Raw genomic sequence first — 25,133 nt, forward strand, 5'->3', positions numbered from 1 at the left:
CGTGGAATTTAAACTGATTTTCAGATTACTGTTCCCCTTTTTCCCCCACCCCAGTTCTCTTAGTTCTGTTTCACAGGCTGCAATATCCTTTATTTTCTAGACCTAATCATCCCTGCAATGGTTGCCAAATTTATTGCAGAATTTTTTCCTGGATTTTTATGCTGGTGTTGGTTTATTGCTGTCTGTCACGTTAGCCAGCTGATTCTCACTGTACACAGTTCTCTTCTTTTTCTCTCACCTCCCTGCCCCTTGGGAGTGCCACAGCACAGGTACTCAGGTTTGATGTGTGTGTGTGTATAAACATGTACAGTAGTTCTGCGACTTTAGAGAAAACCAAACGGATATGGTTCAGCTGTGACCTGGCTCCAAATGTGTTGCATTTCCCTATCATCAGAAATCAGTCGGTCATCCGTTGATTTAGAATAGTTTGCATTGTAAGAAAAGTGGGATTCTGGGACAGAGTGTTGACTCAGGCAGGTAGAATGGAATTGATGCAGAATTACTTGATCGTTAGACAGCGGCCTTCCAGGGAAGAAAGGAAATTAGCTGAGATAAAAGCAAAAAACTGCGGATGCTGGAAATCCAAAACAAAACAAAAATACCTGGAAAAACTCAGCAGGTCTGGCAGCATCTGCGGAGAGGAACACAGTTAGCGTTTCGAGTCCGAATGACCCTTCAACAGAACTAAGTAAAAATAGAAGAGAGGTGAAATATAAGATGGTTTGGGGAGGGGAGGGTGTGTGGGTGGGGGGGGGGGCGCAAATGGAGCTGGATAGAGGGCCAGTGATAGGTGGAGATAACCAAAAGATGTCTCAGACAAAAGGACAAAGAGGTGTTGAAGGTGGTGATATTATCTAAGGAATGTGCTAATTAAGGGTAGAAAGCAGGACAAGCAAGGTACAGATAGCCCTAGTGGGGGTGGGGTGGGGTGAAGGAATCGAAAAAGGCTAAAAGGTAGAGATAAAACAATGGATGGAAATACATTTAAAAATACTGGCAATAGGTAGGAAAAGAAAAATCTATATAAATTATTGGGAAAAAAGGGGGGGATTGGAAAGGGGGTGGGGATGGAGGAGAGAGTTCATGATCTAAAATTGTTGAACTCAATATTCACCGTCCAAGAGCCCAAACACTCCTTTCAAGTGAAGCAGCATTTCACTTGCACTTCCCTCAATTTAGTCTACTGCATTCGTTGCTCCCAATGCGGTTTCCTCTACATTGGAGAGACCAAAAACGCAGACTGGGTGACCGCTTTGCAGAACACCTTCGGTCTGTCCGCGAGCATTACCCAGACCTCCTTGTCGCTTGCCATTTCAACACCCTGCTCTCATGCCCACATGTCCATTCTTGGCCTGCTGCATTGTTCCAGTGAAGCTCAACGCAAACTGGAGGAACAGCACCTCATCTTCCGACTAGGCACTTTACAGCCTTCCAGACTGAATATTGAGTTCAACAATTTTATATCATGAACTCTCTCCTCCATCCCCACCCCCTTTCCGATCCCCCCCCCCCCCGCCTTTTTTTCCCCAATAATTTATATAGATTTTTCTTTTCCCACCTATTTGCATTATTTTTAAATGTATTTCCATCCATTGTTTTATCTCTACCTTTTAGCCTTTTTCGATTCCTTCACCCCACCCCACCCCCACTAGGGCTATCTGTACCTTGCTTGTCCTGCTTTCTACCCTTAATTAGCACATTCCTTTAGATAATATCACCACCTTCAACACCTCTTTGTCCTTTTGTCTGTGACATCTTTTGGTTATCTCCACCTATCACTGGCCCTCTATCCAGCTCCACTTGCCCCACCCCCCCTCAAACCAGCTTATATTTCACCTCTCTTTTTTTTACTTAGTTCCGTTGAAGGGTCATTCGGACTCGAAACGTTAACTGTGTTCCTCTCCGCAGATGCTGCCAGACCTGCTGAGTTTTTCCAGGTATTTTTGTTTTTGTTTAGGAAATTAGCTGAGTCTGAATGAGGTTTGAACGTTCCTTGTAACAAAATTTAACATCTGATGGAAGTTGGTGCAAAAAAAAGATATATTTTCTTCTGTGTAAATTTAAAAGAAAATTTATTTTTCTGAACTTTCTTAGTGAGAGAATATCTCTTTAATTGACGCAGAGGATATGTTATACAAGTGTAAGATTGATTCTTGCCAAGCTTCATTCATAGAATTACATTGGCTTGTTTCAATGCTGTATATCCTTTCAGACCAACTAATCTGCGCTGATGTTCAAGCTTCACATGAGACTTACCGCATAGTATCTGCCCGATTTCAGCCTACCTTCCTATTCCTTTTTTTTTGATATTCATCTAGTTTCCTTTTGAAAACGTCTGAGCTATTTGTCTCAACCACTTCCTGTGGCAGGAAATTCCACATTCTAATCGTTCTAACCCATCCTGGTGAAAGGATATTGACCTGAAACAGCAACTCTGTTGCACTCCACAGATCCTTTCTGGCCTGCTGAATATTTCCAGCATTTTCTGTTTTTATTCCACGTTCCAACCAGCCTCAAGTAAAGAAATGTCTCTTTGTGTCCCTACTGGATTTACTAGTAACAAGCTTGAATTCATGGCTCCCTAATTTTGGATTCTGTCATAAGTGGAAACATTCTCTTCATATCTGGCCTGTTCAACCATACACAATTTTAAGGAACTCCTATCAGGTCACCTATAAACAACTTTGTTTTTCTTAAGAAAATCCCCAACCTATTCACTCTTTCTTTATACATGTACTCTCTCAGTTCTTGTACTATCCTTGTAAATCTTATTGGCACTTCAATAATCTTTTTTATTACATAGTAATTACAGCACAAAAGCAGGCCATTCAGCAATTGGGGACCTGCTGGTTTTTATATTCCTCACGAGCCTCCTCTAATTCTTCTTCAACCAAACTCGTCACTGTATCCTTCTATTCCTCTAACCCTGTTGTGCTTATCTAGTTTCAATGCCTTTATGCTAATTGCCTCAACTACTCATTGTGATAGCGAGCGCCACATTCTAACCACTCTGGAGAAAGAAGTTTCTCTTGAATTCCCTATTGGATTTATTGGTGACTATCTTATAATTATGACCCCTAGTTCTGCCCTCACATAGAATAGAAATTATCTTCTCCATGTCTATACTATCAAACCCTTTTATACACTGAAAGACCTCTATCAGTTCACCCTGCGGTTTTCCCTTTTCTAGAGGAAGAGGCCCCAGCCTATTCAGTCATCTGTGATAGGTATAACCACTCCACTCTAGTATCATTCAAATAAGTCTTTTGTATATACTGTGCTCCTGTATCCTTGTTATAATATAGAGAACTGCTCATAATGCATAAGAACATAAGCAATAGGAGCAGGAATAGGCCATTCGGCCCTTGAGCCTGCTCCACAATCAGTAAGCTCATGGTTGTAGCCTCAACTTCACTTTCCTGCCTGTACCCATAACCCTCAACTCCCTTGTCAATCAAAAATCTGTCTAACTTGCTGGGAAAGAGAATTCCAAAGACTAACAACCCTCTGAGAATAAATTCTTCCTCAACTCCGTCTTGAATGGGAGAGCCCTTATTTCTCTGTCCCCTAGTTCTAGATTCTCCACTGCCAACCCCCCCACCCCCCCCCAACAAAAAACCCCTCCAATGGGAAACATCCCCTCAGCATCTAGCCTGTCAAGCCGTCTCAGAATCCTGTGTGTTTCAATAAGGTCACCTCTCATTCTTCTAAATGAGTATGGGTCCAACCTGCTCAACCTTTCCTCATAAGACAAACTCCTCATTCCGGTACTCCATATGGCCTATCCATGGGTCTATACAAGTTTAACATAACTTCTCTGCTTTTCATAAAAGCAAAATCTGAAACAAAAACAAAAAATGCTGGAAAAACTCAGCAAGTCCGGCAGCATCTGTAGAGAGAGAAACAAGAATTAATGTTTCGAGCCTGTATGACTTTAGTGCTTTTTGTATTTTGCACTCTAGATTCCTCTACTCTATTTAGACACTTAATTTCCAAGGAGCATCCTTACAAAATGCACTGTCTCATACCTATCTTTATTGAATTTTATTTGCCAATTATACACCCACTCTGCAAGTTTATTAGCGTCTTCTTTTATTTTGTCACAGTCTCTGTACTAACTACACACCCTAATTTGGTGCCATCGACAAATTTTGAGATTGCACTACTGAATCCAAATCAGATGTGTAAAAGATGTATTATGTAATAAGGTGATCCCAGTATCAATTCCTGTGGGACACCACTTTCCACCCTTTGCCAATCTGAATAACCACCCTTAAATCCTACATTCTGTTTTGCAACCAGGTACTTTTACCCTGATTTTAATATGTTCTGACTTTTGTCATGAACCTACGTTGCAGTGCCTTCATGAAGGTCTTTTAGAAATCTAAATATATTGCATTCAGTGCATTATTGCATTACCCGTAGCTGTCTTTCTGTTACTTCAAAGAATTCAGAAGGTTGGTCAAGTATGACCTTCCCTGTTTTAAATACATACTGACCACCCTTTATTATAATTTCAGATTCTAGATGTTTTTCTATTACATCTTTGAGTAAGGATTCCATTATCTTTCCTACTACTGATATCAAACTAATTGTTGTTCATTCCCTAGACTTTCCTATCTCTCCTTTTAGATATAGGAACACATTAGCTATCTGCCAGTTTTCTAACACTATTCCTTTTTCTAGTGAATGTTTATATATGTTATGGCCATATGAGGAAGGGTGCAAGGGCTCCCCCTTATTTTCCACTCCTCAGTTGATCATAGCAGGGTTTTTTAAAATTTGTATGGATAAATGTGCCAATTCAGAATTATTTAACTGTTTATGTGCTGATTACAAAGAACTCAGCCAGCCAGGCTTCCTTGAGTTTAAATAAGTTTTATTGTGCTACAATCCCACCCAGAAAAGATACTAAAAATATTTAAAAAGATAAACATACACACACGCATGCATGCAAAAATACAGGTTACAAAGTAGAAGAGGTTAATTTATGGCCAAATTAAGATTCAGTGAGAAAAGGCAAAGATATAAAAGCTTACTGATTATAAACCCTTCACTTTTGTTCATGGCTGAGGTAGTTCTTAAGCTGTAGTTCTTGGTTTGCTCTTGGAAACTGTGGAACTTGAAGTCTTCTTTAGTATTTCTCTGCTGTCCACACTATGATATAAGCAGGTAGGATTCAAATTAGGTAAGAGAGAGAAGAGACAGACTGTCTTCAGCTCCTGGTGTCGCCTGCTTTCAGACGTTACTTCTTCCAGACTACTCCAAAGCAAGCGGGTTTCATTTCAAAATGGTGATCCCAATCACATGACCCCCCCCTCCATATTGATTATTTCACAGAAGGTAATTGGTTAGCTCATGTCTGGATAGACCTTGACTATTGTGTTATGACCTAGGTGATTAATTTTTAATGACTAAGCCAGCACTTCTGATTGACTCATTCTTCTATGTATTGAGCTAGGAAGAACAAATCAACACCTCCAAAGTAGCCATTGTTCCTGTAGACTCTCCGCCTCAAGCCTCTCAGAAATGAAATGTGGCCATATAGTGATGCAAATGGTGGCAGCATTTTCAGTTTCTGTCCATCTATGAAGAAATCTTTGACATCAGCAGGTGTGAAATCCCATAGGAGGGCTCCCTGGGCACGTTCTAATTATAATCCACATTGGAACTTGACCAATTTGCCAGTTGCAGACATGTCGGGTGACCTCTGGCAGTCATCTTAAGTCAGTGTCTTTGTTTAACAGTTGAAACTGCCTTTTTAAAAAGGTTCCATATGTGAATCCAGCAGATGAAATTGAAATTTAATATTTGACATCAACACACATCTGTAAGAATATGTAATAGTGCCTCTTATTATTTTAATATGCGCAATACAATTTATTTGAACCAGGGGCTTTATCTTCTAAATCTGATTATATTAATTATCCCTCCTTTTTAATATTTCTTCTTAATTAATTCTTAATTATATCTTTTTTGATTTCTTCTGTTGTCATGTCCAACATGTTAGATCTCCAGATAAATATTGTGGTGAAATAATTATTTAATATTTGTGCCATTTCACTGCCTTTACCTGTGAGTTTATTGCGTATATCCTTATAGACCAATCCATGTCCTGATTTTCTTTTGCTATTGTGCCTGTAGAATAGTTTATTTCCTCTTATATTAATTAATTATTTAATTTGGTAGTTCCTCCTTACCTTCCTAATTTATTTCTACATCATTGAAAGGTGGAGGTTTTAGGGAAGTTCTTCACATACTGAATTTATATTACAAAATCTGTTTAATTGTCAGCGATTTCAATATAGCTGAGTTCTTTTGCTGTCAAACCTGTCTCTTTTATGCTCGGCAACAACAGATAACCGTGCACGGAGCAGTTTAAGGACACAAGGCCAAACCCCTACCAAGGGGGATGACCCTGGATTCTTTGCTCTTCTACTTAGTTCAGTTTCTTATTTTTGTAGATGTAGGTGATGTTTCTACTTTTCCGACTAACGTGCATCACCTCCCGTTTCTCTGTTAAAAGTTGATTTGCTACCTAACTGTCCAGCCTGCAGTATTTCTAATGTCTTCCTTGGAGTTATTAATGTAATTGGAAGACCCTGTGCTGCTGCTTCAAAGTAGGGTGAGTTTCTTTAATTTTGAGTTTTCCTACTTCAACCCTCTCTTAAGCTTTTCAATTATATTTTTACATCTTAAACCAGATATTGAAGTTGCGTGTTATGGATACGAAGGTATAGATGCTGTCAAAGAGGCACTTAGAGCTGGCCTAGAATGTTCTACGGAAATTATGCCCATTAAGGTGAGTGTTTGAGACTGTTCAAACCACAAAGCATTTTAATAGCTATGGCTCAACATGATCATTATGCTGTATTCGGATAAAGAACCTAAAAGTATAATATGTTCAGGGATCTGCTCAAAACGTTTACATAGTCTGAATCATGAGATCTGTCTCTAATCGGATTTTTTTTACTGAGATAGGTTTGGCTGATTTCGTTGAATTCTGTTAATGCTGTACTGTCATCATTATGCAATGATAAGTTTAAAAAAATAATTTCAGTAAAGAAAATATTGATTGTTAAACTGAGAATGTATTTTTTCTTGGATATTTTTAACTACATTGTGCAGTCTTAAATAGACTAAAAGTATGGCAGTAAATATACATTGTGAAAATATTTAAATAAACAATTCAAAGTGTTCAAGACAAGTGTATTCTATTAAAAGACAAAAAACTCAAACAAGATTCATCATTGGCCTACTAGGTAATTAATAGTATTAGGTTAAAAGAAAAGGCTTAGAATGTTGCCAAGAATAATAGTAAGCCTGAGAATTGGGAGAGTTTTGTGCAAATCACTATTTCTTACATTCTGTTCTTAACCTCCACTGTAAATGTCAAGGCTAGTCGTTTGCGCAAAATCTATGGCTTGCATGTCTTGAATTATGGCTGCATCACAATTGGTTTATTTTACTTAACCCATCTCTATAGGGAGTGGACCTTCATTTGGATTTTTTGGCTAGATTTGATTTCATACATTTCATGGCAAATGAAGTCTTGACTGTTGGTGAAAGTATTTTTATTTTTGGTAAAACTTGCTCACATGTCATAACATGTAAGGTCTTCCATGTCTTTTGGAGCTATTAGTTTGTGCCCGGAGGGGTAGGTTGAAGGCTGAGGTTATTTGAAAGATTGCATAACAGCCAGTATTTTATTTTATCTGTCTTGTTTTTGTGAAAGGTTTTGTGCTTCATAATTAACATTCCACACCAAAGTGAAGAAATAGCACTCAAAGTTGATGCAGGCCTGCGTGATGATAATAAAATAGTACATGAATGGAGACATCTTTTTTGGTGCATTCTATACATTTCTGTCAGCAAACTGAAATTCTGTTGGAATTGTCTGGAAATGAACATTGCAAAACAGAGAATTTTAAATGTTCTTCAGTCTCTTATTTCTCCTCTTCAAGGTCCTGACTCTCACTGGAGTACAGTCCCACATGATTCCAGTGCACTGATCTCAAACTCTGGTCAGGCTTCTTGTGTTGTGAACCTGGGCAGCACATGTATGTTGATCGTGGAAGATAACACAATTGTCATACCCTAAGTCTTGTCTTGCTGATACTCACCAAGACTCCTTTAATAGCACCTTCCAAACCTGCAACCTCTACTGCCTAGAAGGACAAGGGCAGTAGATGCATGGGAACACCACCACCACCTGCATGTTCCCTTGCAAGCCACACACCATCCTGACTTCGAACCATATTGCCATGCTTTCACTGTCACTATATCAAAACTCTGGAACTCCCTCCCTAACAGCACTGTGGGTGTACCTGGACTGTAGCAGTTCAAGAAGGCGGCTCACCACCACCTTCTGGAGGGCAGTTAGGGATGGGCAACAAATGCTGGCCTAGCCTGCGAAAGAATTTTTAAAAAAAACTCTGCTTGTGGTTTGCAAACTTAGGATCTTTGGATCTGACAGCTTAGTAGTACATATTAAGCAGAGTTACTCATTTAAAATACTGGGAGAGTCTTGATGGGAATTTGGAATAAGATCATAAGATGTAGGAGCAGAAGTAGGCCATTTGGCCCATCGATTCTGCTCTGCCATTCAATGAGATCATGGCCGATCTGATAATCCTCAACTCCACTTTCCTGCCTTTTCCCCAAAACCCTTTTTTCCCTTTCTGATTAAAAATCTGTTTATCTTAGCCTTGAATATACTTAAAGACCCAGCCTCTACAGCCCTCTGCGGTAAAGAATTCCACAGATTCACCACCCTCTGAGAGAAGAAATTCCTCCTTGTCTCCGTCTTAAATGGGCAACCCCTTACTCTGAGATTATGCCCTCTGGTCCTAGACTCTCCCACAAGAAGAAACAACCTTTCAGCATCTGGCCTGTCAAGCCTCTTAAGTATCTTGTATGTTTCAGTAAGGCCGCCTCTCATTCTTTTAAACTCCAATGAATACAGACCCAACCTACTCAACCTCTCCTCATAAGAAAATCCCTCCATACCAGGGATCAATTTAGTGAACCTTCTCTGGACTGCCTCCAATGCCTTAAATGAGGGGACCAAAACTGTTCACAGTATTCTAGGTGTGGCCTAACTGTCTTTCTCTTCACAGATGCTGTCAGACCTTCTAAGTTTTTCCAGCATTTTTTGTTTTTGTTTCAGATTTCCAGCATCTGCAGTATTTTGCCTTTATTTTAGTGGTCTAACTGGTGCCTTGTATAGCTTTAGCAAGACATCCCCATTTTTATTCTCCATTCCCTTTGAAATAAATGCCAGCATTCCATTTGCTTTCCCTATTGCCTGCTGAACTTGTATGTTAGCTTTTTGTGATTCATGCACAAGGACTCCCGAATCCCTCTGTGCTGCAGCTTTCTTCAGTCTTTCTCCATTTAAATAATAATTAGCTCCTCTATTCTTCCTGCCAAAATGCATAACCTCGCATTTTCCAACATTATATTCCATCTGCCAAATTTTTGCCCACTCACTTAACCTGTCTATATCCCCCTGTAGACTCTTTGAGTCATCCTCACCACTTACCTTCCACCTATTTTTGTGTCATCCGCAAACTTGGCGATAGTACATTCACTTCCCTCATCCAAGTCATTGATATATATTGTAAATAATTGTGGCCCCAGCACAGATCCATGTGGCACTCCACTAGTTACAGGTTGCCGTCCTGAAAATGACCCCCCCCCCCCATTATCCCAACTCTCTGTCTTCTATTAGTTAGCCAATCCTCTATCCATGCTAATATATTACCCCAACACCATGGGCTCTTATTAAGTAGCCTTTTGTGCGGTACCTTATCGAATGCTTTTTGGAAATCCAAATATATTACATCTACTGGCTCCACTTTATCTATCCTGCTTGCTACGTCCTCAAAGAATTTTAATAAATTTGCCAGGCATGATTTCCCCTTCATGAAGCCATGCTGACTCTGCTTGATTAGATTATGGGCAGAATATTGCCGTCGGCATGCGGTGGCGGGCCCGACACGTAAAATGGCGCGAGATGACGTCGCATGTGCGTCCTGATGTCATCGCGTGTTATTTTGATATTGCGTTTGGCGGGCACGCGCCAAAGGTGGCTGTGCGCCCACCACCGAATTGGCGACGGCCTGTTAAGGCCATTAAGAAAGCAATTTACCCTATTAACAACGCTGCCCATCCAACCTTAAGGTTGGCGGCAGGCAAAGAGCCCAAGCGGCCTTCGCGTTTCCTGAAGGTTTTATAAAATAAATAAATAAATTTTGTCAACTTCACAAACATGTTCCAGCTCATGTGACACTGTCCCGACTCCCTCCTCCCCTGGTCTGCACAGGTAGTGCTGAGCGCTACAGGCCGCGCGTTACGCTGGATGGACCTTAATTGGCCCACCCGTGTAAAATGGCGGCATGCAGCCAATCGCGGGTGGCGGTCGGCTCCTCGCCCGCACCCGTCCAGCCCACCCGCCATGGGTAAGATTCCACCCTGTGCATTTCTAAATGCTGTGCTATTGCATCCTTTATAATAGACGCTAACATTTTCCCAATGACGGGTGTTACACCAAGTGGCCCATAATTACCTGTTTTTTGTCTCTCTCCCTTTTTGAATAAGGGTGTCACATTGGCAGCTTTCCAATCCTCTGGGACTTCTCCAGAATCTAAGGACTCTTGGAAGATTACTACCAGTGCATCCACTATCTCTGTTGCTACTTCCTATAACATCCTAGGATGCAACCCATCAGGTCCAGGGGACTTATCGGCCTTTAGTCCCATTAGTTTCCCTAGTACTTTTTCTTTAGTGATAGTTATTGTATTTATTTTCTCTCCCTCACCCCTTTTTTTGCCCTTTGATTATTTAGTATTTTTGGAATGCTACCGTGAAGACTGATGCAAAGTATTTATTCAACTCCTCTGCCATTTCCTGGTCCCCTATTATTATTTCCCCAGCCTCATTTTCTAAGGGGTCTATGTTCACTTTGGCCTCTTTCTTCCTTTTTATATATTTAAAGAAGCTCTTACTGTCCGTTTTATATTATTTGCTAGTTTACCCTCAAAGTTTATTTACTCCCTCTTTATTATATTTTTGGTCATCTTTTGTTGGTTTTTATAACTTTCCCAATCCTCTGGCTTACCACTAATCTTTGCCACATTGTAATGTTTTTTCTTTCAATTTTATACTACCCTTAACGTCCCTGGTTAACCATGGTTAGTTTATCCCCTTCCTAGAACCTTTCTTCCTCACTGGAATATACCTTTGATGTGAGGCATGAACTATTTTCTTAAACGTCTGCCATTGTTCATCAACCGTCTTTTCTGCTAAACTCCTTTCCCAGTCCACTTCAGCCAACTCTATCCTCATCCCTTTGTAATGTTGCTGGAGGTCACCGGTAACGGTTGTTGGCTTAGTACACAGAGGAGAAGAGTCAATTCTCTCTTAACTCTAAATTCGCTTTATTCATGTCATTAGATCATCTACATATAGCTTATACGTCTGGTTAAATATAGACATGCAGTTTACAGCAGCTTATACAGTTTTATACCCAAAACTAGGATCTAAACGCACACCCACTAGGTTTCTCTGACACTCCGAGTGGTCACAGAATATAAAAGCTAATACCCGAAAAGGAGAGCTGACGCTGGCCAGGCGTTCCGTTCTCTCTCTCTCTTGCATCTCTACGTTGCTGACATAGGTTCTTCCGCTTCTGCGTTGGTTGGTCTCTGGAGTCTCACTGCTTCCACGCCTGAAATCCTCCAGTCTTATACTGAATCTTATCTCTCCAAGCTGTGCTGTCTCTCTCCAGGTGGTTTAGGCCTGCTTGCCTAGTCTGTGGCATATTCTCATTGGCTCTGTTCCAAGACTTAGGTAGCATTAACCTCGTTACTCCTTTTCTAAATAAGGACATTTCCTTTGTCTTTGCTAATTCAAATGGGTTCTAGCCAGCTCAGGCCAGTGACTGGACTCAGGTTACTTCAGGTCAAAAGTTGCTTTTGCCTGTGTCAGCAGTCCGGCTGCAGCTCCTGGCCAACATCTCCCCCCTTTTGATCCAAAGATACTTCTCTTAGGATCATTATTCTCCCTTTCTGTTTACCACTCCTGAGGTTGTCATTGTCCCTCAATGGGCTGTTACATCCGCGATATCAGTAATTACCCTTATTTAAGTTTACCACAGTTGTTTCCAACCAAGTTTCTCACACTCAACCTGAATGCTAAATTCTACCATGTTACCATGTTATGGTCACTGTTTCCTAGGGGATCTTTTACTCTGAGACCATTTGTTGAACCTGCCTCATTGAACATTACCAAATCCAAAATAGCCTGATCCCAGGTTGGATTCACAACATATTGTTCTGGGAAACTGTCCCGAATACGCTGTATGAATTCTTGCTTGTGGCTACCTCTGCCAATTTGATTTTCCCAATCTACATGAAGATTAAAGTCACCTATGATTAATGTACTGCCTTTTTATATCCCCTCATTATCTCCTGATTTATTCTCTGCCCTACAGTATAGCTACTGTTAGGGGGCCTATAGACTACTCCCACTAATGTCGTCTTCCCCTTGTTATTTCTTACTTCCACCCATATGGATTCTACATCTTCCGATCCAAGATCATTTTTTGCTATCATACTTATTCCAACTCATGCTAACAAAGCTACCCCACCACCCTTTCCTTGCTGCCTGTCCTTTCAATAAGTCACAGACCCCTGAATACTTAGTCCCCAGCTTTGATCTCCTTGTAACCATGTCTCCGCAATGGCTATAAGATCATACCTATTAACCTCTATTTGTGCCCTTAATTCATTTATTTTGTTTGAATACTACATGCGTTTAAGTAAAGAGCCATTACTTTTCCCTTTTTACCATTTTTTCCCCCTTTTACCTTATTTGCTGCTGTTTTTTAATGTTTGTACACTCTGTCCCTTCCTTTCACACTCTGGGTATCAATACCTAATAGCTGCCCTGCAAAGCTGCCATATCCTTTTGCTTTGTAAGCCTACGTATCCCCTCACCAGAACCCTCCCCCTCTCTGTTTGGTTTAAAGCCCTCTCTACAGCCCTTGTTATTCGGTTCACCAGGACACTGGTCCCAGCATGGCTCAAGTGAAGCCCGTCCCACTGGAACAGCTCCCTTCTACTCCAGTCCTGGTGCCAGTGCCCCATGAACTGAAACCCATTCCTCCCACACCAATCTTTGAGCCACTCCTTGGCTTTATTTACCCTATGCCGGTTTGCCTGTGGTTCAGGTAGTAATCCCGAGATTATTAACTTGGAGATTCTGCTTTTTAATTTAGCTCCTAACTGTTCAAATTCTCTCAGCAGGATCTAATTTCTAGTCCTATCGATGTCGTTGGTACCAACTTGGATGACGACAGCTGGATCCCTCCCTTCCTGCTCCAAGTCCCTCTCCAGCCCTGAGGAAATGTCCTTAACCCTGGCACCGGGCAGGCAACACAGCCTTCGGGACTCACGCTCACAGCTGCAGAGAGCAGTATCTATCCCCCTAATTATACTGTCCGCTACCACTACTATGTTCCTATTTTCTCCCCCCACTTGAATAGCTTCCTGTACCACGGTGCCGTGGTCAGTTCGCTCAGCCTCCCCGCAGACCCTGCTCTTGTCCACGCAGCTTGCAAGGACCTCAGAACTGTTGGACAATTGCAGGAGCCAAGGCTCCTCAAACGTTACCCCCTAGGTCCTATACCTGCCTTGACAGGAAAACCCATCTTGCATACCACAAATTAGGTCAAATATACACAAGCAAGTTTTTAGTTGCGTTTAGGAAAATTGAATAGAATTAGATTAAGCTTAGATTTGTTTTTATTTAGTCAGGTCCTGCAAGTTTTTTTTTTCAATTTCATATTTTTATGTAAGTGATTCTGTAGGTGTTGCTTTTCCCTTGCCAAGTGCTATCATCCCTGATTCAAAGTACTGTGTAAAGTTTCTATTACACAAGATATTATTTAAGAAAGGATGGATGCTGTTATAATTTTATAGCATGATCATTAACCATTAGTGCTTCACAGTATTGAGGACTTTGTACACAATCCAGAGAGAATTAAAGGGCTGGGGCTCTGAAGGTATTTGATAGAGTAGGCGTAGACAGGATGTTTCCACTTCCAGTAGAGACCAAAACTAGGGGCCATAAATACAAAAGAGTCACTAATAAATCCAATAAGGAATTCAGGAGAAATTTCTCTATCTGGAGAAGAATGTGGAGCTCTACCATATAGAATAGTTTAGGTGAGTGACGTAGACACATTTACAGGAAAGCTAGATAGAAACAGGAGTAGGCCATGTAGACCCTCATGCCTGTTCTTCTATTCAAGCCGAACATAGCTGGTCTGTGACCTCACTTCATATACCCGCCTTTGCCCCATGTCCCTTAATACTTTTGGTTAACAAAAATTCACCAATCTCATACTTAAAGTTAACAGTTGATCTAGCATGAATTGCTATTTGCAGAAGAGAGTTCAAAACTTCTACCACTCTGTATGTCAAGGTGTTTGCTAATTACATGTCTGAAAGGCCTGGCTCTAACTTTTAGACTGTACTCCCAGCACTAGATTCCCCAACCAGCAGAAATAGTTTCTCCCAACCTACCCGATTCCCCCCTAACATCTTGAAAACTTCATTCAAATCATTACTTGGCCTTCTAAATTCCAGAAAATGCATTCTAGTTTGCGTATTCTCTCCTCGTAATTTAACCCTTGGAGTCCAGTCAATCTATGTTACACTCCCTCCAAGGCTTCTATATCCTTTCTAAGCTGGTGCCCAGAACTGCTTACTGTACTCCAGGTATGGTCTAACCAGGGCTTTATATAGCGAAAGTGCGCCTTCTACTCCCATGTATTCTAGTCCTCTAGATACAAGTGCCAGCATTCCATTAATGGTTTTGATTATTTTCTGCATCATTCATGGCATTTTAATGTAATGTAATGTCATGGCAATCTATGTACCTGTACCCGCTCCCCCCCACCCCCACCCAGCCCCGGTCTCTGGATTTCCACTATTTCTAGCTTTTCACCGTTTAGAAGGTTCTCTGTTCTATCCTTTCTAGATCCAAAAAATTCAAAAAATGTCTACATTGAAATCCATTCACCACAGTTTTGAATATTCAATTAATCTATCACTACCTCTTTGCAATTTTATGCTTCCGTCTATATTGCTTACATTGCCACTTATCTTTGTGTCGCCACCAAATTTGAATATGTGGCTTTCAATTGCATCATCTACACAGCTAATGAATTATGAGAATAGTTGAGGGCCTAACAAAGGTCTTTACTGGACACCACTTGTCACACACTGCCAATTAGAGACCTGTCCAATTATCTTTAGTCTCTGACTCCTACCACTCAGCCAATTTCCAAACCAGGTCAACAATTTGCCTTCAGTTCTGTGGGTTTCAATTTGCGCTGACAGTCTGTCATGAGGGACTTTGTCGAATGCCTTTTAGAAGCCCATGGACAGTTCCCCGTTCCATTACCTTAGTCAAAAGATTCAATCAAGTTTTTCAGGCATGTTCTATCTTTTACAGATCCATGCTGGCTATCTGATCAGTCGAAAATTTTCAAGATGTTCAGTCACCCTATCTTTATGCATTCCTGTGGTTTCTTGACAACAGATGTTGGGCTGGTCTATAATTCCCTGGCATTATCTCCTCCACTTTAAAAAGCAGAGTGACATGCACAGTTTTCCAATCTAAAGGAACAGTTCCTGATCTAGAGAAGCCTGGAAGATTATAATTGTGGCATCTCCAATGTTCTCACCTACTTCCTTTAAAACCTTGATGGAAACCATCTGATTCTATGAATTTGTCATTCTTTAGTGCAGTTATTTCCTTTGGTATTGTTATTTTGCTTACGTTACTTTTTGCTGAATCCCTGCCCCTGATTCAGTATTAGCTTCCTTGGGATTTCTGACATGTTGACCCCTTCCTCTACTGTAAATACCTACACAATTCAATGTGTCCACCATTTCCTTATTTACATCAACCTATCCTTTTATCAATTTTTAAGGGGCCAATTTGTTCCTCCCCATCCCCTCTTTACAAATATAATTGTAAAAATCTTTTGTGTTGATATTTATCCCTTGCCAGTTTCTTTATATACTCCCTTTTAGTAGCTCTTAGTATATGTTTTGTTGCCCTTTGTTGTTCTTTCTATCTCTCCCATTTTCCAGAATAGGTGCTATTGTTTACGTTTTTGTATACTTTTAAAGTTTTGTTGTCTCTTACCTCTTAGGTTATCCATAGCTGTCTTTTCGGCAAGTAGAACTTATGCTCTTTAGGGATAGAAACTGTTTCTGTATTACATTAAATTCTTTTCTGAATGCCTCCCAATGATCATCTGTCATTTTGCCCATTACTGTGGATGGTTTCAACCTCATTGCATTGAAGTCAACCTTAACTAAATCTTGAATCTTAGTAGCTGTTATGCATTTCTTCCTTCCATTGCTCATTACGAAGCCTAAAATGACCTGCTTCTTTATTCTAGGATATATTCTTGCAAAAATCTATCCTGGAGTTATACAAGAAATTCACAAACATTCTGATGTGCTGGTCTGCTTATCCCAATCTTATATGACTGTTCTATACTGTTGTTTTTTTTTTCAATGTTGGAAAATGGAAACAACTTTGCAGCAATGTGTAAGCTCCTATGCGATGCCACTGTTAATTTGTTAGAAACTTTAAACATGACCAGTTTAAAAATACATATTTAAATGTGACACATTCTGGAGTTATATTTCAGGATGGTGGGAATGGAGTTCAGCAAAATTGTAAACAACCCTTTAATTTTTTTACAATGGAAAATGTCAGTGGCAAAAACATCAAAATAATTTAATTGTGATGGTAACAAGATCTAGAACAATGGTATATCGGTCCAGTGGTGAAATTTAGTCAGTTCAGCTGAAGAATATTGACGCACAAGTTTGTGTAATATTACAAGAAAACCCTTAAATGTCTGCTTGTCATTTGGTATTGTCTGAAGAACTGGTCCAGCGGCCTTAAGCAAAAGGTTGTCAGGTAATGAAAAACATGTTAAGCAGTATTTGGATAAAATTTCAGAAAAAGTAGGCAGAAAGTACATTGCTTTATTTGTATTTCAGATTGGCTTGATCCGTATCGATTAAGCCTAGTTTTATAGAAAGTATTCAGATGAAATTTATAACTCTGGAAGCCCTTTTTCATCCTAAGTATGGTGGCTGACCAAACCTTCATTCTCGGTTCCTGCACTTGGTTAAAGATGAGCAATCTCAAATAATCTCACTGGTGTTTAATTTTTGCATCCTTTTCTAGATAAATCTAATAGCCCCTCCTAGGTACGTCATGACTACCACAACACTTGAGCGTACAGAAGGCCTTTCTGTTTTAAACCAAGCCATGTCTGCAATTAAAGAGCGGATTGAGGAGAAAAGGGGAGTGTTCAACATCCAGATGGAGGTCAGTGCCATGTTTTCTTAACTTTCTGAATGCATTTCTTCCTTTCTCGCTGTACCAACTCATACAAACAAGCGTGATTTAGATGTTACTGTAGGTTCGAGTATGGGTCCTGCCACTGAATACTCTGTCCCAAGAACTGCAGTAGCTGAGAGTTGAATATACTTCTTGAAGAAACATGTATGGTGAACTTTGCAAGCCAGGTCCAAATAGTTTAGATAAAGGGCAGGTTGACGCTTTGAAGCACTAATAAGCAGCTCCGTTAGGTTGTTTGCACTTTTGGTTCCTTACCATTCATCATTCAGAGGTAGTGTAAAGTGGAAGCCAGAAAGTTTCCTAAAGGCAATGAGAGCAAATTGCCTGGATCCACCTCAAATCACTCAGAAGGTCGGAATGAGATCAGGTATAACACGAGATGACTGAAAGGGAGGACAGATTGGTTAAAATACCTGCTCTTGTCATTCATACTTTTTGACTGTTTGAAATGCACCTCTTTCCAATATTTTATACCTCAGCTGATTATTGAAAAGCCAGTTTGATAATGAAATGGGACTCCTTTGTATCTAATTTATCATCACTCTTCATAATCTTCACTAGAGTGACAGATGTGTGTGTAAGCAACCAGCATAGGCAGCAACTTCCTCTGTTTGCTTAAAAACAGCAAAAGTTTAAATTTTCTGTTAGAATTGCTTTTTAAAGCGATTGGTTTTCTTTAAAAAAAATCTGAGATGGAATGTGATGGGCTTTCAAATTGTTTTGAAACAATTCTTAGTTTTGTTCTTTGAAGGGGGCTTGTACACAACCTTTAAGCTATACCAAGTAAGTGCCTTCACACTTTTCACAAATTCGTTTTTATATGGCCTACACAGCCTAAGGTGGTCACAGATACTGATGAGACAGAACTGGCAAGACAACTTGAGCGCCTGGAGCGGGAAAATGCTGAGGTTGACGGAGATGATGATGCCGATGAAATGGAAGCAAAAACTGAGGAGTAATTAGCTGCTGAACACAGGACACTGATGAGGGAAATACACAACTCCATTCATAATACAGACTCCAAAGCTATCAATATTGGCCGTATACAAAAGACTTCATGCAAGAGTATTTCACTTTTCATTTACATAGTTTGTGATCTGGAATTGTTCTGGTACCTTCTATTTTTCACCATTTCAATAGACATTGTTTCAAGCTATTTACATAGTTTACATTGTGATCGAGACTTGTTCCAGGCCATTTACATAGCTTGTAATCACAAACTATTCTGGTACCTTTTGTTTTTCACAGTTTCAATAAAAAAATGTTCCAAGCTGACTCAATTTTTTGGGAAGCTGTAACCCACAACCCTGGTGTTAAGATGATGCATTGGAGAACAAGTTGAGTGCCTGGTACATTTACAGCAGGAATTTTCTAAATTGCAACACTTGAAAATCGCTAACTATATTATCACACTGGAGTTTTACAAGGATGTGGGTTTGTGGGAGAGAGGAAAAGGCTTTTTTGAGCAAGATTGTATTCTGAACATTTAACAAAAAATAATAAACATTGGTAAAATGCAGTGACCTTTGTGAATCTCATGCCGTTAAACTTTTTTTCTCACCTGCATTCTGACACATTGCATTTACACACTGCATGACAAATCATGGTCATCACTAACAAGTTTCAGAGCAGCCAAGCTACAGTTTTCTACACGTTCAAATTTGAAGCCCAAATACAGAGTGACTTAAGTTCTTTTTTCCACTTGCAAAACTCTTTCTGCGTTTTGATCCTGTATCACAACTTGGCAGTAATTGTGTAAAATTTGATATACAACTCAGAACCACCCAAATATATTTAACTTTTTTACATTCTGAAAGGGAGCTTTTACAGTACCTAACTAATTTATTACTTAATATTCCCAAGTTATCCCATTACACCTGTAATATTTTATGAGCTGCTGAGTTGTGGTGTATGGGCCCTAGTAAACTAGAAATGGTGAAGTTTGATGTTTGTTGAGCCTGGCAATGTCCAAGCATTGCACCTTTTTCAATTAAACAAAAGCATAGCTGTTCCCTGGTGCATTCTCCATGGAAGTGCTTCGACCAAACGAATCAGCACCCTTTTCTCATGTAGAATAAATTGTTGCTGCCTTTGAAATTTGGCATTCTCGCATCTGTCCTGATGAGTACAAGGCGAAAAGCTTAGACAGCATGTTTTATTTTTCAGCAATACCTGACTAAATGTTATATTTCATAGCAAATTTATAAGTTCCTGAGTTTTGACAATGATAGCTGGATTAGAAATCTGCAGCCTGCTGTTGAATTTTTGCCCACGCTGTATGATTGTCCTACGAGATGTTACTATCGTGCCTCATTGGTGGATGTCTCGATATCCAAAATATGGGCTGTAAACCCTATGCCAGCTAACTGCCTATTACCAAAACAAAGTCATTAATACCCAAGTGTGCACAGTAACAAGGAGCAGTTGTTAAATGCAAAGTGTTAAATGAACACCTAAAATTCCGAGCCATCCTGAGCCAACAGTATTTAACTATGGTCATTGCATTCACTGTTCCCTTCACTAATAATGATTTTCTGATCCGAGCCAGTGTGGAAGAAGTTACAAGCTACTTTCTTATGTAGTTAGTGTTAATGCTTGCTGCAAATTGCTTATTAAATTGCATTCCCAGTCTATGGTGGGAGATGAAGTTAAATTTAATGCAGCTGTTAAGTAAGCCATTATTCAATTGATGGCTTTGCTGTGAACTATAAAATGCTCAAAAATTGTAATCCAGTTGATATACAGCAGGGGTTGGCTAGCAGGCCACACCTGGGTATAAAAATTGTATGGGGACATAAATACTCAATCAAGCAATTAAAATAAAGACATTTGGTACAAGTGGACAACTTTTATTATGATTATGCCATCATAACAATGCATTACAATAATTAAAATGTATGTCCATTTCTCACGCCCTCTTGGATAAATGTGAACCCTCTTTACAATGGCATCTATGTTTAGTGTTATTCTTGTTGCAGAAATTGCAATAAGGAGCCGCAATGCTGGTCAGTTAATTGGGATCTATAGTGAGATTTGTTGTATTTCAGCATGGAAAATGTTTGTTCACATACATAGTTGGAGCTGAACAAACCAAGGATTCTGTGCCACCATGTGGATATTTGGGAACTTAGATTCACTTCAGGAAGCGTAAAGCTCCTCCAGTTTTCCTGGATTGTATTTTTCCTTGAAGGTGGTACCTTACTGTTAATGATATTATGTCAACCCTTCCTATTGTATTCTTGCATTCCCTGTTCCTCCTGCATGCTAAGCAGTTTATGGGAATCTTGTCTTTATTTTTTCCTGATTACTCGGTGTTAAGGAAACAATGGATTGTAGCCAGAGAAGGTGAAATGAAGTCAGAAAATTGATGTAGAGAGGTCCAGATAGTCAGTTTTCTACCGGACAGCCATAACAACGCTTGATGTTCTGAGTTAATCAAGTATTTGAATCTAGATCTTATCTGAAAGAAGGCATCTCTGGCAGCACAGCATTCCCTCAGTACTGACCTGGAATATTAGCCTTGACATTTGTGCTCAAGTCCTGGAGTGGGACTTGAAGCTGGAAACATCTGACTTGGAGATGAGAAAGCCATCAACTGAGCCACTGCTGTTGTGGAAATTTTGTTTTCCCTTGAGAATACGAGCCGGTGTTTAAAATGCACAGTTTGTCAGGATTCATCCATTGAAGTGGAAGGACTTTGTCATGCCTAGTCCACGCTCATCATGCTGTATTATAAACTTTTAGTTGATACTGTTAAAAACTGGGCACAAACAAGTTGTTAAGATGGCTGCCACAAATCATGTGACTTTTGGCATTTGGACTATACACAGTATCAAGTCTATGGCACATACCTAATTAAATATGGACATAGGTGAGAGTACCTCACAACCATTTGTGGCATTCACATCTCATTGTTTAAGAATGGGCCAATACCTAATGACAATAGAATTTTCAGACTGCCTGTCTCTATATTTAATGGACAAAAGGGAAGATGGAAACTCAATGGCCACTGTCAGCTTCCCATTATTGTATCGCGATGGCCTTCCCCACCCAAACTAGACTGGGCGAGCCTCAGAACTGTTAATCCAGCGGACTCTGAAATTAGCTGCAAATCATCGAGCAGCCGAAGTACTTAACCTGTTCTAGCTTCAAAGTTCCCATGAGAACCAACCTCCTGGATATTTGATTACAAGAAACCTCGCAACCTGATGTGAACCCTTCACTTAAATCATCAAATAAGTTCAAGAAACCACATGCCAGGCAACGGGAGAACAGAAATCATAAATCAGAAACTGGATTAACTGTAATGTGTAAAAGTGCACTATCTTTAACTATATCCAAACTTTGTGCGCGTGCATGCGTGAGACTGTGTGACGTGTCAATTTGAGGTAAGTGTGTGAGAATAAATAACATTTTTAAACTCATGAAAGCTTGCTGCTGATTTATTTAATTGGGATACACATGCCAAAGGGTAAGAAAAGGCACACTTCTCGCCATACAAAACATACTGATTACGGGCAGTAAGAGAACCAATGCATTGTCTGACAACTTGTTAGAAGGTCAGTGAGATTGCTTGTGGAGACCTTCAGTCATATATAACTTGGGACTAGATGAAGGTATTCAGCATTTATGCTTCTATTTTTCAATCCCTTATCCACCAGCAGAATTGTACATCGAGTTTTTGCTTGGTCACCAAATCTGCTACCCTCTGGTTCTTTTGCTATTACCTTAATTCAGTGTGGCGGCAGAAGGATCAGTAACCAGAAACTATTTCCCCTTATTTATCCTTCAAGATTTTGAACACCTCTATTAAATCTACCCTTAACTTTCACTGCTTTAAGGAGAACAACCCTAGCTTCTCTCATCTCCCAACTTAACCAAAGTTCCTCATGTCTGGTACTATTTTAAATGTGGCTATTAAAATTTATAATGTAAAAAGTTTGCAGGGCGTAATTGTAGATGTGAGAACATAAGAAAGAGGAGCATGAACAGGCCATTCAGCCCTTCGAGCCCACTCCGCCATTCAATGAGATCATGGCTGATCCTCTACTTCATTTTCCTGCCCTATCCCGTATCCCTTGATGTTTTTAATATGTAGAAATCTATCGGTCTTAGTCTTGTATACACGCAACGATTAAGCCTCCACTGGGCAGTGAATTCCAAAGATTCATCACTCTCTGAGTGAAGAAATCCCTTCTCATCTCAGTCCTGAATAGCCTGCCCCTTATTCTGAGACTCAGTCCCCTGGTCTAGACCGCCACTGTGCCCGCCCACCCCCCCCCCCCCCCCCCCCCCCCCCCCAAAAAACCAGGTGAGATACTTAATAGATTATAGGATATATAACCATTCTAGTGGGTAAAGTCACTCTTCAGTGTGTTACTATGCCAATGCAGGCCTGAAGGTCCTAGGTTTAAATCCTGGCCTGTGTTGTTAGCTGATCTGCATCAGGACAGCAGCTGCTTTGCTGCTTTCCTCAGCATCATTAGGGGGGGAGCAAAGAAAGAAGTGGTGCTTACGCCTGCTCTAAAGTGGGCATCAGTCCTGAATAGGATAGGGGCTGACTAAGAGGCAAGCTTGCATATGAAGAGTGGCTGCTTGGAAAAGATACTGAAGGACTGCCAGTACCCATGACACCAGACCTCAGCAAGAATCAGCATCTTCAAGTGAGGAAATGAGAAAAATGGCAAAACAAATTGATAAGAGTTGGCGTGAAGCTTCAAGAAGAGTTTTAAAGCCTCAGTGAAAAATAAGCTGAAGTTTTGAAATTCCAGCATATTGACTTGGAAAACCACATTGCAAGTTAAAACTGCAGAAATTTAATAAGTAATCTTACCTTGTGCTGCTCTCAGTGCTCCTCTACATGTGCTCACCTCTTCTAATATGTATTCCTTGAGAAATTCCCACCTCCAATCACTGGCCAACTTACCTTGAGCTACTTCCCTTGTAACCTCTGGCATAGACATGGGCTGGAGTTTGCCACTCCTGAATTACAGAGCACATGTTCACATTTGGGGGTGCATGGTTTCATATGTCAATGATTCCGATTCCTTTCAAGTGAGTGTTGTTTGCAACCAGTTATGTTAAAATTCAAAAATTGTCAAGTTTCCAATCACTTGGCCTTTTTGGTTTCTGTCAAAGTGGAATGATCAGTATTGATGAACAGTCTTGACACGTTTTCAGATGCCTGTCACCAGACTATAGTGTTGCAGGATCATTTACAATATATCTGAATTATTTCTATGTTTCAAAGCCAGTGAGGGAATAATTGAACATGGTAGCATTTAAGTAATGTACATATTACAATGAACTATGCCACACATTAGTGGAATCTGGTGTGATCACACCTGAGAATGAGAACCATCAAATAGAATCCTACTATTTTATAGCAAGAGAGGCAGCCATTTAGCCCATCTCTCGCTGAAAGCCCCATTCCTCTGCCCTTGCCCCATACCTTTTTGAAACTTTCTCTTTCAAATGTTCACCCATTGCTCTGTCATTATGGATCCTGCTTCCTTCACTTTCTGGTAGGGCATTCCATGTCTTAGCAACTCATTATAATTTGAACATTGCTGAAAAGAGAGACATGTTGCCAAAGGTTTCACCTTTGCACTCATCAGGACAAACACAAGAATGCCAAATTTCAAACGATCAGAGCATGGCACTCTTGCATATGTCCCAATGAGTGTAAGATGAAAAGCTTCTTCAGCATGTCTCTCTTTTCATCAATATTCAAGTCCTGTACTAAGCAACTGTAATTAAATAATTCTACCAACTCTTCTGTTGGTGATGATTTTTATGCCCTTTCATTATAAGTTCATTGACCAGTAGAAAAATAGTTTTGTCTCTTCTAGCTCATCAAAACCCCTCAATTTGAACACTTCTATCAGATCTTCATAATACCGAGAGATTTAGCTGAGCTAAAAAGGAAGAACTATTTCTATTCTGTTTCTGGTGGATAGTGCACCACACTTCAATTTCTCCAGCTCCTCATAATTGAAGTCGCTTACTCATCATGTCTTTGTGATTCTCATCTGCAACCTCTCCAGGGTCTTGACATCTTCCCTGAAGTAAGGCACCCAAAGTTGAATGTAATATTCCAACAATAGCCTAACCGGTTTCTTCTGTCAGTTCAATATTTACTCTTTTGGCTTTATACTCTGTACCCCTTTCATAAAATCCCCTAGTCTTTATTTAACCAGCTGAAGTGTCTGTCCTCTAATCCTACAGATACTGTGTTTCAAATCTGGCTATCTGAAAACCGGTGATGTCTGAAAGCTGGACATTTTTTAAAGCTGCCATCACCTGACTTTTCCCTCCTCACCGGTGTCTCTGGTCTAACTGCATGACTGGGAAATTCCTTGCAACTGCTCCCAATCCACCAAGAAGTGTAGCAGGAACCCCAATCACGTGCTTCTGCCACCGTTCTAACACTGATGGATCTAAAGCAGCTCCAAAGGATTTCCTGGGCTTATCTTGCAGCATTATCTCTATTTCTTTCAAAACTGTCCTTAGTAACCCTTGTTTGAAAAACGTACCCTCGGAACACCCCACATGCCTGAACCGAAAACCTGCAACATCCGAAATCTGGCGTGGACTGGGTCCCAAGGTTGCCAGTTTTGAGACACTGTACTTGTACTTAAAATTTTACCACTTGATGTACATTTTCTTAT

General features: G+C 40.2%; 1 protein-coding gene across 1 annotated transcript in view; it reads left to right on the forward strand.

The window, feature by feature from the left end:
* The window catches only part of eif2s1b (eukaryotic translation initiation factor 2, subunit 1 alpha b), a 31,709-nt gene extending 12,727 nt beyond the window's left edge, over nt 1-18,982 (forward strand). The window contains exons 6-8 of the mRNA XM_078563240.1: nt 6,705-6,802; nt 17,287-17,430; nt 18,297-18,982. Of these exons, the coding sequence (XP_078419366.1) occupies nt 6,705-6,802; nt 17,287-17,430; nt 18,297-18,422 (368 nt within the window). The 3' untranslated portion in view covers nt 18,423-18,982. The remainder of the gene's footprint in view (nt 1-6,704; nt 6,803-17,286; nt 17,431-18,296) is intronic.
* Nucleotides 18,983-25,133: the final 6,151 nt, after the last annotated feature.

Source organism: Cetorhinus maximus, chromosome 18 (assembly GCF_964194155.1).
Source record: "Cetorhinus maximus chromosome 18, sCetMax3.hap1.1, whole genome shotgun sequence".
NCBI lineage: Eukaryota > Metazoa > Chordata > Chondrichthyes > Lamniformes > Cetorhinidae > Cetorhinus > Cetorhinus maximus.